Source organism: Lytechinus variegatus, chromosome 2, assembly GCF_018143015.1.
Source record: "Lytechinus variegatus isolate NC3 chromosome 2, Lvar_3.0, whole genome shotgun sequence".
NCBI classification, from domain to species: domain Eukaryota; kingdom Metazoa; phylum Echinodermata; class Echinoidea; order Temnopleuroida; family Toxopneustidae; genus Lytechinus; species Lytechinus variegatus.
Window position 1 is genome coordinate 40,949,335 of NC_054741.1, and position 17,877 is coordinate 40,967,211.

General features: G+C 37.4%; 1 protein-coding gene and 1 long non-coding RNA gene across 2 annotated transcripts; both read right to left on the minus strand.

Moving 5' to 3' along the window:
- Positions 1-3,930: 3,930 nt before the first annotated feature.
- Positions 3,931-5,018, minus strand: LOC121406810. The gene has a single exon (XM_041597680.1). It carries the CDS (start codon positions 4,897-4,899, stop codon positions 3,931-3,933), a length of 969 nt encoding a protein of 322 aa, XP_041453614.1. The 5' UTR covers positions 4,900-5,018.
- A 9,002-nt stretch (positions 5,019-14,020) lies between these two features.
- On the minus strand, positions 14,021-17,315 carry LOC121409460. Its single transcript, XR_005969153.1, has 3 exons — positions 17,275-17,315; positions 14,572-14,691; positions 14,021-14,036 (listed from the first exon to the last, which is right to left on the minus strand). It is a non-coding gene; the product is annotated as an uncharacterized LOC121409460 (long non-coding RNA).
- Between the last annotated feature and the right edge of the window lie 562 nt (positions 17,316-17,877).

Sequence of the window (17,877 nt, forward strand, 5' to 3'; positions counted from 1 at the left end):
GGCTGTTTAAAAACCCTTGCAGGCTCCCTTAAAAAAAAGTGCTTGAGGAGCCCGGTTGGCTCCCTAAGAAAACAAGGCAAAGCGATTTTGTGTCTCGCCCACTCATGAAAATAACCAGAAATATCATGATTTGCAAGGGCACACAACAGAACAGAAATCCTGAAGATTTTTCCACATTCTAACATTGGGACAGATCCATTTAAGCAAATGACGATACAACTATCGAAAAATATTTCCGCTTGAGTGAGCACCACTTACTTTTGAAAAGTTAGTGAAAAATGATTTGCGCAGAACTTTGAAATAGCTATGTGAATAAAAGTAAACCTTTATCATGAAGAACACGTAGAATTTAGCAAGTAAATTTTATTTGAAGATATCTTTGACCTCTTTTAACTCATTTCCTTGCCCAATACACTTCGAAGTGTGCATTGAGCCCCGCCCCAACACACCAAGGCCATCAAGACGATATTTGATTTACACTGAGCTGTGATTTACATAAAATGAATTAGGCTTGATTTTCATTTTGACAATCATTGTGAAGCTTGGGAAAAGTGTGGAGAAACAAGTATTAAATGAAAAATTATTAAATGTCAACCCACTTTAAATAATAACAAGTGGAATGCCTCTGGCCGTCTCACCTGCATCACGCTGTTCAATATAACAGCAGTGCTGACTTTGAAAACTACTCTTACTCGCACAAGATGTTCAGTGATACATGGTTACTCTTATGTCCACTTTTTTATGAACTAGACCAATAAACTTACAGAGATATGATGGTTATTCAACAAAAAATCCCAACATGGCCAAAGTTCATTGACCTTACATGACCTTTGACCTTGATCATGTGACCTGAAACTCGCACAGGATGTTCAGTGATACTTGATTACTCTTAGGTCCAAGTTTCATGAATCAGATCCATAAACTTTCAAAGTTATGATGGTAATTCAACAGATACACCCAATTCGGCCAAAGTTCATTGACCTTTGACCTTGGTCATGTGACCTGAAATGCGCACAGGATGTTCAGTGATACTTAATTACTCTAATGTGAATGCCCAAGTTTAAAAAACTAGACCAATAAACTTTCAAAGTTATGATGGTAATTCAACAGATACCCCCAATTCTGCCAAAGTTCATTGACCCTAAATGACCTCTGACCTTAATCATGAGACCTGAAACTTGCACAAAATGTTCAGTGATGCTTGATTACTATCATGTCCAAGTTTCATGAATCAGATCCATAAACTTTCAAAGTTATGATGGGAATTCCACAGATACCCCCGATTCGGCCAAAGTTCATTGACCCTAAATGACCTTTTACCTTGGTCATGTGACATAAAACTCATGCAGGATGTTCAGTGATACTTGATTAACCTTATGTTCAAGTTTCATGAACTAGGTCCATATATTTTTTTAAGTTATGATGACATTTCAAAAACTTAACCTCAGGTTAAGATTTTGATGTTGATTCCTCCAACATGGTCTAAGTTCATTGACCCTAAATGACCTTTTACCTTGGTCATGTGACATCAAACTCTCATAGGAGGTTCTGTAATACTTGATTAACCTTATGGCTAAGTTTCATGAAGTAGGTCCATATACTTTCTAAGTTATTTACTTATGATATCATTTCAAAACTTAACTTTAGGTTAAGATTTGATGTCGACGCCGCCGCCGTAGGAAAAGCGGCGCCTATAGTCTCACTCTGCTATGCAGGTGAGACAAAAACTTAGTGAAAAGGTGCTGGAGATGTCTGATGTAAACTTTTGTTCAGATTCACTTATGTCCTCAGATCCAGCTGGCACAAAAAGAGTAAAAGTTGTGCTTACTAAGTGTTGAAATTTCAATTTGGGTGGCAAATTTGATTAAGAATGTCTGAATGTATCTGTTTTTATCTTAATTGACTAAAAGTGCAAGGAAAATGTAGGAAAAATTATTGCAGGGTAAGTTTGATTTCGCCCTTTTCCCTTGACACTGCGTGAAAACAAGCATTTCTGCGCAAGCAGATTTCTGCGACCTTTAAAAAAAATGGACAGTGCTCACTCTAGTGTAACATTCTGTCAAAACTTTTACTTTCATTGGATAGATGAGACCCAAACCCAAGATTATATGTGAAAAAATTACCCACATGTTGTATATTTTTTAATTCCCAGAGCTTTTTTAAAGTGTAAACTTTCTTTTGATACGCACTGTACTTTCAAAGTTATCACATTTAAAAAACTTAACCTTGGTCAAGATTTCGATATTGATTCCCCCAACATGGTCAAAGTTCATCGACCCTAAATGACCCTTGACCATGGTCATGTGACCTGAAACTCAGGCAGGATGTTCAGTAATACTTCATTACCCTTATGTCCTAGTTTCATGAACTGGGTCCATATACTTTCTAAGTTATGATGACATTTCAAAAAACTTAAGCAAGGTTAAAATTTCGATATTGATTCCCCCAACATGGTCAAAGTTCATTGACCCTACATTTAAATGATCTTTGACCTTGGTCACAGGACCTGAAACTCATGCAGGATGTTCAGTAATACTTCATTACCCTTGTGAAGTTTCACAGATTAATAAAATTCACCCCTACAAACTGATTTCACCCTCTAACTATGAATTTCCTAGGGAAATCCATCTGGGTGTGTAGGTCTCCCTGCAGCGTAAGTCCTCAAGGCTAATAATCCCACCTTTGTTACTCAAAGTATCAGAGCGATTTATAGATAAAAATTATTATTTCACCAATATCAAAATTTATTACGTGATTATAAATAATTAGTAGCTTATACTTATTATTTATAATCACGTAGTAAATTTTAGTACTTGTGAAATAATAATTTTTATCTGTAAACTGTTCTTCAAAACGGCATTGCTAACCGGATGTATGTTATAACGAAGCGGTTCAAGGGTCAGGTCTATTGTCTTTGCTTTGTTGACAATGGATAGAGAGATCTACAGGAGATCGGTCGGGTAAGAAATGTCTCATTTTCGCCATTTATAGTGAAATAATTTTTATCCGTTTATACGCATTAGGCACATGAAGGTTCATAGTTAAATAAAATTCACCTACAAACCAATTTCACCCTCTAGCCATGGATTTCCTTGGGAAATCCATCTGGGTGTGTAGGTCTCGCTGCACCTTCTATGGAAAGAGTGTCAAGGCTCCATGTCTGTAGAAGTATATGTCAAAATATTTTTAAAATATCAGACATGGAGTCCTCAAGGCTAGGCTTAACCCAGGGAGCTCCAGCCCGCGAAGCGGGCCTGAGCCCAAGAGCTCACCGTGCATTTACACATACATCACGGGACTAGGGTAGATTGTGGTCACAATAACTTGGAAAGAAAATTGTGAAAAACAGAAATGATGCACTTACCGCGATTACATGGATGACAGCTGCAGCCGTCTGTTTCGAGGAGTTTTTAACTTTTTTTTTTTCTCCTCGTACACAGACAGCTCGCTATCATGCAGCCACCATTAGGGGACTTGCAATGCAAAATCCCCCCGTCAGGGCTCTTCAATTTTTGTCTTTAATGAATAAAAATTTTGGAAATAAACGCGACCAAAATGCAAATTGATATTCCCTCTTGGCATTAATTGCCAAAAAACAGAGAAAAATCAAGTTAAAAGGAACAAAAACAGTGACTTTCCTCGGCTGTCGCGCAAATTCACTTCCCCGTTTTATCCGATCTTAAGTACATAAACATATGGCCATTGAGTCCCCTTCGGTCTCTGTATTTGGTGAGTGAAGCCAAAGGAGTTCAGCTGAACAACCAACATAACAGAGACCGAAGCTTTTGGTCTAGGGTAGAAAAAGAGGTATCGAGACAGAACTTTTCGTTTTTTTTAGGTTCCAGTCTGTGCCTCGATGTCAGGATACTGCCAAATGATAGATCTTCAATGCTCATCCATATAATCGTGGTAAGTGCATAATTTCTGTTTTCACAATTTTCTTTCCAAGTTATTGTGACCAGAACTGAAGGCAGAATAAGTCCCGCGAGTATGAGTAAATGTACGGTGAGCTCCTAGGCTCCAGCCCGCTTCGCAGGCCGGAGCTCCCTGGGTTAGGCTAGGCCATGCCAATGCATGGCTATGCAAAAAAAAATCATCATATTGAAATAAACCAAATTCAAAATAAGCTTGATCGACATACCATCCAATGTACCATGGCTTAGAATTTGAGCCATCTCTCAAATAAGCTTGATCAACTGTCATGTTAAACACATCTCCAAGCTTCTCAAAATCTGTTTTATAAGGGAAGAACTGGCAGTCATCTTCTGCGCTCTTCAGTGCTTTACTGCCTACTGCATACACCTCCTGAAAGAATTGAAAACTGAAGGTATCTAAAGCTGTCCAGCCATCCATTCCATCCGTCACAAGAAGAGGTCGACTAGAGTACGCATATTTTGCCTTGAACTCATCGGTTGTTAGGTTGGTGCGTATATCTACTGAAGTCATGCCTGCACACATGCTGCAGTTTAAAATGGGAGGTCGGAATAGATCTTGAACAACTTCATGGAGCGGCATAATGCAATGTTCTTTGTCAAGAAACGCACCATCATATGTTTCAACATAAAACTTGGAGATGTGGTAATGAACAGAACCCAGAAAAGAATCCTCCGAAATGACTCCATTTGAAAACAGCGCGAAAAGGAAGAACACTGTCAGAAATAAGCTCACAAAGAACCAAAGAAGAGCTTTGAAATATAGACATCCCATACTAAACTTAGACTCTGCCTCTGGTTGCATTGTGATGATGTTGTCAAACATGTGATACTCCTTGTGAGATTTCATCAACTCTCGCCATTCTCCTTGTGTCATTTGGAATTCTTCAATTTGCTCACTAATTTTGGTAAAATTATCCCTTAAAATGGTCTGGATACTCGTCCTTTTTCCATTTTCATCGGACATGATGATCAACAGTCATTAGTCTGAATTAGCTCGTTGAAAGTAGATTCTAGTTACCGCGGCGGTACCTTTTTCAGAGATCGGGGCCCCGCCTGACGCATGAAAGGGTCTTTCGGGGAACACCGCGCGCGCGTTTCCGTTTTACACCCTGGCGAAGGCATTCTCCGCAAAAATAGCTAAAAAGCGACTAGTGAAGAGTCTACACACGTCGCTGGTTATTGAGAGTCCGACACTGGCGAGTTTCCACCACACACAACCGCACGCAATCTACACTGTAGTCCAGTAGATATTTTTCATACCTGGAAAAGTTGTTAAGTACAAGTTTTTTTTGTTGATTTGCATTCTAGATGGCTATTGAAGTAAATTCAGCTTGGTTGCCACCTTGGCAACCTTGAGCATTTTTTTTAATTAGCCTAATTAGCCTAATTATCTAATTAGCATATTACGATATGTAATATGCTACTTCTCTTAAACCAGCTAGAAAGATTAAAAACATAAATAATGTCATTTTACTAAGAGGTCCTGTGACGAGGAATCGATTTATAGCAATAAGTTAAAAATTTAAGTTATGCAATGATCTTAATCAGCCTAATTAGCATAAGTGTAATAGTGTAATATATACGTATTTGTGGATGTCTATCCCCAAAATCCCCAATATGTAGATAATGCATCCCTTTTAGGGTTTTCTATAGCGAGGAATTCATTTATGACATTATTTTTAAATTTTAGCCAATGTACTTGCTGTAATTAACATAATTAGCATAATGCACTAATTAACACATATACATGTATATGTGTAATACATATAAAAATATATTTTTCTTTGTCATTTCATGTCGAGAATGTCCAAAAACATGATTAATACAGCTACCCTATGCTTGTTTTCTATGACGAGGAATTAATTTCTGACATTATTTTTTCCCCTTTTTACCAATGTAATTGTCGTAATTAGTATAATTAGCATAATGCGCTAATTAACATGTATGTGCAATACATATATTCCTTTGTCATTTTATATCGAAAATTCCTGAATACATGAATAATACAGCTATCCCATGGTTTTCTATGACGAGGAATTAATTTCTGACATTATTTTTTCCCCCTTTTACCAATGTAATTGTCGTAATTAGTATAATTAGCATAATGTGCTAATTAACATATATGTGCAATACATATTCCTTTGTCATTTTATATCGAAAATTCCGAATACATGAATAATACAGCTATCCTATAGTTTGATGAGGAATTCTTTTGTGACATCTTTTTTCCTTTAAACAATGTTATTGTTATAATTAGCTTAATTAGCACAATGCGCTGATTAATATTTAGGAAATTAGGATTGTCACTTTCCTAATTATGTAAATGAAAAAAAGGAAAGATTGTGTCCTACCTTATATACGCCTACGATTTAACTGATGGAAAGGATGGCAGAGCAGATAGATATCACCTCACTGACAGTTGCCGCTCAAGTATTGCACAAGTCCCAAATATATTTACAATTTACAAAAGTATATGAAATGCAAAGTATAGAGGGTAGAAATCACAGTTGCAGAAGTATATAATTCGCGAAGTAGCAAGGCCTCACTAAATGCAGAGAACAGACTTCAAGAGATGTGATTTAAGTAGAGGAAAGCAAAATAAATCTGTAGAAGAGTAAATTGTAGGATCTCTGGTGGGCATGTGCTCCACAAAAGCAGGCTGACGTTGAGATGTTGTCAGAGCGAAGACAGAGAGTAGAGTGGTGATGTGGCAAAGTAGCAAGTTGGTTTTTGCCAGCATCACAAAAAAGGGGGTATGAAGACCACACCCAAAAGAGAGACAAAAAGCAAGTTGAAAGGAGAGAGTGAGAGAGAGAAGAAAGAGCATCTGTGTAGATGCAGTATAAGTGCAGTGGGGAGCAAGGCCAGAACAATAAATCAGGTATATTAATGCCAGGTTGCCTTGCTCCAAGTCCATTATGTAAAAGTGAAAGGAAGATGTTTGTTTGTAAGATTTAGGCAGAAAATATGCATGCAGTAGAAATGCACTGCATTTGACACAAACTGTAGAAGAGAAATTTACATGGAAATAAGACAGAGAATATAGGCTTATAAAATTATGTTGACATATGAATGAAAATATATACAGGAAAATAGTATGATATATACATGAAAATAGTATGAAGATATAGTCAAGTCACTACAAATATATATTTGCAATAAATAGATTTCTGTGTCAAAGTACTGTCTACATCGGCCTGAAAACATATAATACAGCTCTTCTAATGTTTTCTATGTTGATGAATTCATTTACGACAGTAATTTTCCATTTCAACCAATGTCAGTGCCTTAATTAGAATTACTGGCCCAATGCACTAATTAACATCTACGAGCAATATATCAAATATATATTCCTATAACCGGTGTGTTGGCTCAGTTGGTAGAGCGTCCGTCTCACAACCGTGCATGTTCAGGGGTTCAAATTCTGGCTGCGTCAGACCAACGTTAAAAGATGGGAGTTGCTGCTACCCTGTTTGACGTTCAACGATTAAAGGGATAGAGCCTCGTCGATCTGGCCCTGCTCAGCGGCTGCTAGTCTGCTGGGCAAACCCTTCACTCGAAATAAGGGTCTGAATGTGCAGCCTACTCATGCCTTGTGTACTGAAGGCTCTCTATTGGAACAGCAAGTTTTGTATGTGCTAGTCTTTGCGTGGAGGCACACTTGTTGATCAAAGTTCCAATCAGGGTCTGTCCCTGCAGACTAAGCGGCTGCCGGGCCGCGCGTTTCCGTTTTACACCCTGGCGAAGGCATTTTCCGGAAAAGTAGCCAAAAAGCGACTAGTGGAGAGTCTACGTCTACGTTTGTTTACATTATCAGCTGGGCGCGCGATCCAAAGTCCGCACCGAAGTTATCCGCACAACATATACCTTAGACCTACTTGCAAATGCAGCTGAGCTTATACTTTCCAGGTTCAATACGAATGTTTGCCTTGATCATTTGCCTTTGCCGATTTGCTGATGTCTGTCTTTCTCTCTATCTGTCTATATATCTATCTCTCAAATTCTATCTCTATCTACTGCAGTATCTATCTATCTAATAATCTTCTCTGTCTCTCTCATTCTTTATCTAACATCTATCTATCTCAAATTCTCTATCTCTCTCTATCTATCCATCCATCTGTCTGTCTTTCTCTATTTCTCTCTCTCTACCTACCTATGTAACTACAGTATCTATCTGTTAATTTGTCGCTCTACTCTCTCATTCTTGATCTATCTGACATCTATCTATCTCTCAAATTCTCTATCCATCTATCTATCCATCTGTCTGCCTTTCTGTATTTCTCTCTATCTATTTATCTATTTTTTAACTAGAGTATCTATCTATCTGTTAATTTGTTAATAATCTTCTCTCTCTCTCTCATTCTTTAATTATCTATTTAATATCTCTCTCTATCTATCCATCTGTCTGTCTTTCTCTTATTCTCTCTATCTATTTATCTATCTATTTTTTAACTTATCTATCTGTTAATTTGTTAATATTCTTTGTCTCTCTCCCTCTTTATCTATCTAACATCTATCTATCTGTCTCTCAAATTCTCTATCTCTCGATCTCCTCTAGCATCTGTCTGTCTTTTTTTTCTCTCTTTCTCTTTGTCTGTCCATATTTCTATCTACAACATCTCTCTCTCTCTATCTATCTATCTATCCTTCTCTCTCTCTTTCTCCCTCTCCCCCTCTCCCTCTATATATCGACCTCTCTGTCTCTCCCCCTCCGTCTCTCTATCCATCCATCTCTCCCTCTTTCTCTCTCTTTCTATCTATCCACCTCTCTTTCTCTATTTCTATCTATCTGTCTATCTTGTCTCTATCTATTTATCAGTCTTCTATATCTATCTTTCGGCAGCTTCTAAGTGTATCAATCCATCAGACTTCAATTTGTCTTTCCATTATAAGTATCTGTTTATTTTGATTTTGTCTGTCATTCTATTCATTTAGTTAATAATTTATTTTTAGAAAAAAAAAACTATCATAAACAACGCGACTGCAAAAGCATGTTCGGATTTCACTCCTGACTGCCGCTCTCTCTGTACATGAAGTGCCGTGGAACTCTGTGCTCTGATCAGTAACTGCAAATTGCATGCGGTGGTGGACTCGCCTGTGTCGCACGCTGCATGCAACCAGCGACGTGTGTAGACTCTTCACTAGTCGCTTTTTGGCTACTTTTCCGGAAAATGCCTTCGCCAGGGTGTAAAACGGAAACGCGCGAAAGGCGCGGGGAAAAGCCATCGGAACGGGCTATAAATGGGACTACAGCAGTGCGAGCAAACATTAACCACCTATCACGACATTGGCATTATCGACCGACTCGACTGTAAGAAAACGCATAAAGTCCATCGCAAAATGAATCAATGGTGAGTACGAAATCCCACCGCTGCCACCACGCCATTATTAAGAGACATCTAACAGATGGACACCCAGTCACAATGGTATAATGTTTAAGCATTTATTCAACATACGCAACGCAAGCTGCCGGCCGGAAGCGCTCCGGCGCGTTTCCGTTTTACACCCTGGCGAAGGCATTTTCCGGAAAAGTAGCCAAAAAGCGACTAGTGAAGAGTCTACGTCTACGTTTGTTTACATTCCCGACCTTTCGTTTGAGGACGCGGACGCTTATTTACAACGGTCGTTGACTTTGGAAGGGACTTTTTGGGCCCGTCATCATGGTCGTAAAACTCAGTCCTGCAATGCAAATTGTGTGACATAAGATTTTTTTTCGTTTCGCATCTGCGACGGAAACATTCAATATGCGTTTCGTGTGCAAAATTCTGGTTGCTACTATGGTAACAGCGATTTATCCGATTGAGGACGACTTTCCAAAGCCACATTTGACTCCTAGAGCTCGAGAGGCCGCCCGGGGGGCCCACTTCCATTGATTAGTGGATACCACCCTTATAAAAAAAATTGAATGGTATACCATTGACTACCATTTATCATACACCATTGATATACCATTGGAATACCATTCGCACAGCACCCACCATACACCAATGGTATACCATTCAAGCCTCAATGGTATACCATTCAAACTAATTTAAATAATTCGGACCTTACTATTACCATATTCATGAGCACCATTTACCATTCATATACCATTGATCAAACACCATTCACCATTGATCTACCATATGGCCACTATAGACAGGTTTACCATTGACCACCATTCACCATTCAGCCACCATTCACTGGCCTACCATTTACCATTCAGCCACCATTCACTGGACACCATTGGCCTACCAATTACCTTACACCATTCACCATACACCATTCAACATACACCATTCGTGTACCATTCACCATTCGTGTACCATTCACCATTCGTGTACAATTCACCATCCGCGTACCATTCATCGTACACCATTCACTGTACACCATTCGCGTACCATTCGCCGTACACCATTCGTGTACCATTCACTGCTCACCATACACCATTCAACTACCATTCGTCGTACACCATTCACGTACCATTCACCGCTCACCATACACCATTCAACTACCATTCGTCGTACACCACACACCATTCACCATTGATTGACCATTCACTTTACACCATTCTACCATACACCGTATACCATTGACCTACCATTTACAGTACACCATTGGCCTACCATACACCATTGAACTACTATTCACCGTACACCATAGGCTTACCATACACCATTGGCTTACCATACACCGTACACCATTGACCTACCATTTACCATACAACACTGTCATACACACTATACTATTAGTCAACCATTCAAATAACACCATTGGTCATACACTATAGACCACAAGTTCAATGGTAGACCAATGGTTTACACTGAATGGTAGACAGTAGAACAACGATGTGCAATGTATAGTAGGCCAATAAAGTACAGTGAATGGTAGACCATTGTTGAACAGCATATCTCTGGGGTTAGTGGTAGGCTTAATAATGGAATAAGTATACACAAGAAAAAAAAATGAAAACAGTTACTTATTTCAATAACTTACGTCAATAAAATGTTTTTACTATAAGAAGTTTAAGTACAGCATAAATGGCACAGAGTATTCACAAGTATAGACTTTATAATTAAAGCACATAAGTTATTAATATATATGACTTAGCTACTCGTTGATATCTATACTCTGTCAATCTTGTTATCTAAAAGTAAACATGCATCAAGACAGAGTTTGATTGAAAAACACAACAAATGAAGGCTAACATTTCCAAGAATAAACCTGTTCTCTCATATTGCTTTTTACATGGATTGAGTACTTGGCAAAACCACTGTTCTGCATACAAACCTGATACTTGTAATACAATAAACTTGATGTTAAATCTGTTGTGTGTAATTGCTTTCAACGACATTAATAAACATTTTTTTACTAATAAGTTCAAGTACAAAAGAGTATTGACAGGTATGGCATAAAAGCACCATATTATGAATACATGTGACTGTGCGACTCCACAAGAGATCAATGATTGCACTCCACAAATTATGTTAATCTTCCTATAAACAAATTTACATGTAAGACAGAGTTTGGACAACAAACTAATGAACACCAAATTTCGAAGATTAAACTCAAAATGTGTGATAGCCTTCACATGGCCAAATGAATAAAGGGTACCACACCTAGAAGAAATGAAATATCCCCAAAAGGGGGGAAAATAGTACTCCCAAATTGGTCTCTTTTTTTCTTTTCACCTAAAAAGATATATCAATGGCATGTTTCTACATAGAATTATTAAAAGGTATTACCCGCCTAAGTATCCAGAATCCCTGATAACTTTCCTGTAGAAACAGACGCGATGCGGTTTATTGATAAATTGCATCGCGCAAAATACGGTTTCTCATAACCATCTCTCTGGGAGGTGGTTATTGCCATGTTAATCCGTTTAACTTTTCTGTAAAAACACGGGGCAAAATAGCATACGTGTCTGGCTTAAGTGCTTGAACCAAGAAGTGCGATCTCACAGTAAACATATATTCTGGCCGTTTTTTATCTCGCCAGCTGATCGCGAAACGTGTACCTGCTACAATGAGTGAGATCTACCATGAATTTTGAAAATTTTCCTAACGAGATGCAATTTTTGACATACCAAAATGCAATGTGAGGTTATAGGTTGAATTTTCCGATTTCCACCGTATTTGCGACGCGAAATGCAAGTTAATCAGATTATTCAGTCTGTAGAAACAGGTTGGTTTAAGAACGATAAGGTTATTCAAGTCCGGAAAAGATAAACTGTTTTTAATGATTTACTGTAGAAACACGCCAAAAGTTTATCATAAATACAATAATGATACATTAAGAAATAAATAATATATCACACATAGAAAAAAAATATAATGAAAATAAGGAAAGAAAGTTATTCAATTTGGAACACTAAAAAACAGAAGAAAAATAGAGACCTTTTTTGCAAAATATATAGAAAATAATATATACAAGATACCAACTTATTTCTTTTCTGTCTATTTTTGTTGTGTTAAATATGTGTGAGAAAGATTGTCTTACACAGTAAATTAGTAGTCAATCGTAATTCGAGTCCGGAAAAGATAAACCGTTTTTAATGATTTAATGTAGAAACACGCCAAAAGTTTATCATAAATACAATAATGATACATTAATAAATAAATAATATATCACACATAGAAAAAAAATATAAGGAAAATAAGGAAAGAAAATTATTCAATTTGGAAAACTAAAAAACAGAAGAAAAATAGAGACCTTTTTTGCAAAATATATAGAAAATAATATATACAAGATACCCACTTATTTCTTTTCCCTCTTTTTTGTTGTGTTATATTGTCTTACACAGTAAATCAGTAGTCAATCGTAATTTTTTACAACCGAGCTTGGACAAAATTTAAATTCATATAATACAAAAAATATATAAATTGTGATCTTGTATATTCATGAGGACTTGCAGAGAACAGTTTTAGCAAAAAATAACAACTTTAATTCGTCAAAACTTTGTTAATCCTAAACAAATTTGGATGAGATTTTCAGTGTTTTTTGTTTGTCTGATGTACACTTTGAATTATATCACATAGCTTTCAGTCTCGAGTACCTCTAGCCCTTCAATCAAATTGGTTGGACGACCGGTTACACTTTACATATAACATAGTTATAAGGAGAATGAAGGGGACCATAGAAAGAAAGCATGAGAAAAGGGGAGATTTTGGTAGGGAGAGAATGAATCAGTAATAGAACCTGGTGAAAATTTCATTAAAATCTGATAATAACAAAGTTATTGAATTTGAAATTTAACAACATTTTGGTAAAAAATTAACCCAATGTACACACGATCGTCAGGAATATTTGTTAGGCTTATTCTATAAAATGAAATAATTATTTCATATTTTCATACATGTGTGTATGATATGTCCCAAGTATCATATCATTATTTCCAGCAATGCATATCTTCACATTAAAGGTCTAGTCCAACACAGAAAAGATTGTTTTGAATCAACAGAGAAAATCAGGCAAGCATCATGCAAAATATTTCATCTAAATCGGATGCAAAATAAGACCCTCACTTTTTGTTTTGGTTTTCATTGTTTGAATTGTACAATATTTCAATTTTTTTACAGATTTGACAATAAAAAATAAAAATAAAACTTTATTTCATAGGACAATGAGGAGAAAATTATAATATTTCATATTTAAAAAACAAAGAAAAGTGAATGAGTGATGTCATCAGTTCCCTCATTTGCATACCGACCTGGATGTGCATGTAACTATTAAGTGAAATTGAGCGAAACTTAAAAATGTCATACCTTTCTTATTTTTCATCCGATTTTTATGTTTGATTTTTCTCTTTTTAATCAAATCAACTTTTTTGTTAGGGTGGACATGTCTTTGAAATAAATTTTCACTCCATTTTTTATAGTTCTCGGAGGACAAAATGTAAATTAGCGCGACTTCTTGTAATAAAATACAAAAGAACAAGTGGGGATATGACATCAGCTGGGAACGTCGTGGTCTAGTGGTTCTGACTCTCACCTTTCAAACAGAGGGTCGTGAATTTGAGTCCTAGCCATGGTGTGTTTTCCTTCAGCCCGAATTTCATCCACACTGTGCATCACTAGACCCAGATGAAGTGAATGGGTACCCGGCAGGATTAATTCCTTGAAGCTGTAATAAGAAATATTGGATGAAAACAATGCAAAGGACAGTATATTAGCTAAGGGTTCAAAATATGAATGCTTGTCATGTGTTTAAGCTTTCTTTAGAAGTTCATATATTTTTTTATATATTGAGAAATTTGCAGTATACTCTACCATTCAATTGAATGATACCAATTAACAAATATCAACAAAACATTTTGTAAAATATGATAAATAAATTTATGTTTAACCATAGATGGGTAGACAATAACCTATTATATAATGGGAGGTTGCCCCAATGATGACAAATACCACAACAAATGAATACCTGGGGAAAAAGTGTCCACCCTTCCCCCCTCAGCCAACATACTGATTTTTTCTGGGGGGGGGTGTCAGAAAAGACGTGTGCTCCTCTAAATAGGGATGACATTTGTCCTTTCTAAGGATTTTTTACCATTCCTGACAAGGTTTTTTTTTCAGCTATGCCACTGCAGGAATACAATCTGTTTTATCTCATGAAGCTTTGCATTTTTTTCTACTGAAGAAAATTCTTACACACCTACCTTTCATAAACTCCAATTGTTTCTTGTACACGGTACGTTTTCTGTGTTCAACACCCGTCGTGTCATTCCAAGATAAGGCTGGATCATCTACCTTATCATCCAGTGTATCCGTCGTCCAAACTTTGAAAATGAAATAAAATCAATTTAAGTGTTGTAAAATCTGCATGTATGTGCAGATACAAACAAAAATAGAATACTAATATAGTAATAGAAAAAAAAATATATATATATTTTTCATGGACCTCTGATTACCAGCCCAGAATTTAGGATAAAAATAAGGAAATGTGATAGTATTTCAGCGTAGTTCAGACAAGGCTGTATTATAACTGTGCATGCTTTATACTAGTAATAGCTATGTCATCTGAAATCAAATTTCTAGAGCAGCAATTTTCAAGAGGGTAATCGATGACATAAATTCCATTTTTCTGGTATTGACAATCGCAGAAGCAGATCCAAGTGGGCACATTTGACCTGTGCCCCCACCTTGAGAGCAATAGTTGATGTGTTTGATAAAAATGTGGCTTTCTTACACAAGTGTTCTCCCCCCCTTCGAAAGTTACAGCAAATATTTATATTAAAAATATTGTCTCATACAAGAGGATCTCCTTTTTGGTTTGCTTGTTATTTAAAGTTTCCTTGGGAAAATGTGCCCCACTACCCCCTTTGAGAAATCATGGATCCGTTCATGGACAATCATATGCCAGTGGATGAACTCCAGACGTTTTTTAGGCAAGTTTTGATCAGTAAATAAATAAAAACAGATAAAATGTGATCACAGGACAAACTTAACTTTAAAAGAGGATAAAATTTACTTTAAAAATTGATATGCCTAGCCCCATGAAAGGATCTAAGAATACCCTCCGGCACTAATGCAGTTTCACACCAGCCAACTCACAGTGAACAATTGTGTACAACGGATAGCGGAGCGTGAACGTAGCGGTCGTGTACATTTTTGCTTATTACATGACGTCATCCAGCCACTGCCGAGAACCAATTTATGAATGAAAATATAGTAAGCATGCGCAGTGCAAGCCTTTTGTTTCCCCACACAGAATTCCACCAAAACAAGTGTGCAATTCCCTATCACCTCGTACCAAAATCGACCTAGAATTTCAATTTTCCTATATTTTATATGAATTATGAAAGGTATTCTCGGAGGATCTATTTTCTCACCGATACCGCACAGGTAAGCGAATTTTGAATACTTCTTGCTTTTCCGTCAAAATCTTACGAATTAGCGTCTATATGTCATCGTGTTCCTTGGAATTTGTAGAGTCTATCGCAACGTGCATAAAGTCAATTGGCTTCCGGGTTTTGGAGCGTCGCGTGAATATGCATGAAATTGCAGTTTCGATAATTTTCGATCGATACCGGAGCGATCCGATCACGAACCAAGACCATTTACCGTGTACACAACATGACTGGATATCGTTATCGATACTTCCGCACGCAGTCCAAAGGAATTATTTTTGGGACCACGTGGTCATGACGTGATCTGCGCTATTGACCAATCAGCGGTCTTCGAATCGCTGTGCGGAGACGATCTATCCGTTGTACACAGTCTATGGACAATTGTTCGTTGTGCATGCAACTTCAAGCAAAACTCCCCACCAGAATTGTCTACACACATTTTGAGATCAATACACAATATGCCCACCACTTTTCAAAATATTGCGGATCGCTTGGATTCGCCGTCATGTTGATATGGACCGAAGTTATGCGATCAAAAGATTCGCATGCGGCATGCTGGCAGTTTGTTTGCCACATGTTAGCATGATTTGGTTGCTAACTTCAGTCCATATAAATATTACGGCGAATCCGAGAGATCCGCGAAGTGATGTCTACGGATTAGATCAACGACGTCGAGATCGAAGACTAAATACAGCCATTCCCAATATTTTGAAAAACGGTGGGTATATTAACATCGAAATGTGACTGAGAGACCTGTCATGACATTTGGGAACAAGTTTTGGTGATGAGGTATGCTGGTAATCGGCCGGTGCAAAACTGCATTAGCGCCAGTTTTCTCTGCATATTTATTGCAGCCTCTGTAGAAAAATTGAATAGGAATCGTTTGTCACTCCGTCCAGTCACAGTTCCACACACAAAGTGCACATTTTACCATTGAAATAGTATGTGCAATGAGTGGTGTGTACAGTGTAGCAAAGTTATAGACCTGCGTAGCCTTTATCATTTTTTAAACTTTAGGACCCTTACCATGTTTCACCTCCATTTTATCTCATTTACCAACATCTATCAACAACAACAACAACAAATTATAGGCCTAATTTCAAAGCAATATTTGTTGGCAAGTTTTCAATTTCAGTAAATTAACGTGTGCAGTAACGGTCTATTTATTCACAATTAAAACTTTGACAGTCTTGACATTAGCATTAAAAAATCATTCATTCACGAATTCAATGTATTCAGAGATGGTTTTTGTAAAACATTGACAATAAACATCAGGCAATATGAGCGAATTACTATTCAATGCTCGCCGATCTTAACTCTGCCAATACAAAGCATAAACCATAAGCACTCCCTATCTTCAAAGCCACGTCCCGGCCCGTAGAGCAGCGGCCAGCGCCAACGGGGCAGTGACGGTGGCAGTGCAGTGGTCGTGCATGTCGTGGCAGTACAACGACATCTAACATTTTGAGACAATTTGAGAAATAAATCAAAGAAAATTGTTATAGAACTTACTGTTATAGCCTTCTACAAATGACTTTGAAGTCGCTGTCCGAATCTGACCCGTGTTCCTTTAGTTTTTGATGAATTATCGACGGACTTATCAACAGCAAAACGGTAGTACCGGTAGATCGAGTTTTCTTTTTCAAATATTGCACTTGGCGGTTAGACGTTCGCGCGTGCGTAGTGCGAGAACAACACGTATAATAGAGCTACCTGGCAAGCAGCCAAGCGGCCCCTCTCGCCAAAGCATAGGGGGGGGGGGATAAATTATGACAAAATATGGGGGGAGGGGACTTCTTCGCCAAGATAAATACACATCCCGATATGGGTGGGGGGTGAATTAAAACCAAATCAGGGGTGTCTTCTTTTTCCTCTCGATTGGTTCTGGGTTGGAAACCATGATGGCGTGAGTGCATGCCACTGTTTCCCTTGGATCTTGGAATCTATGAAAAAAGTTTTCGATCCCTTCACTTTTTTTTCCTGTTCTCTATGTTATTTTCTTTTTTATTTTCGTTGTCTTTTTTTCTTTTCTGTTAATCTTTCGTTTCTTCTTTGCCTTATTTCTTTTCTTGTTTTTTCCCCTTTATATATATATTTTTTACTCACTCCTCTTCC

Coding starts and splice junctions, on each gene's coding strand:
- LOC121406810 (XM_041597680.1), bottom strand. CDS start 4,899: ATGTCCGATGAAAATGGAAAAAGGACGAGTATCCAGACCATTTTAAGG.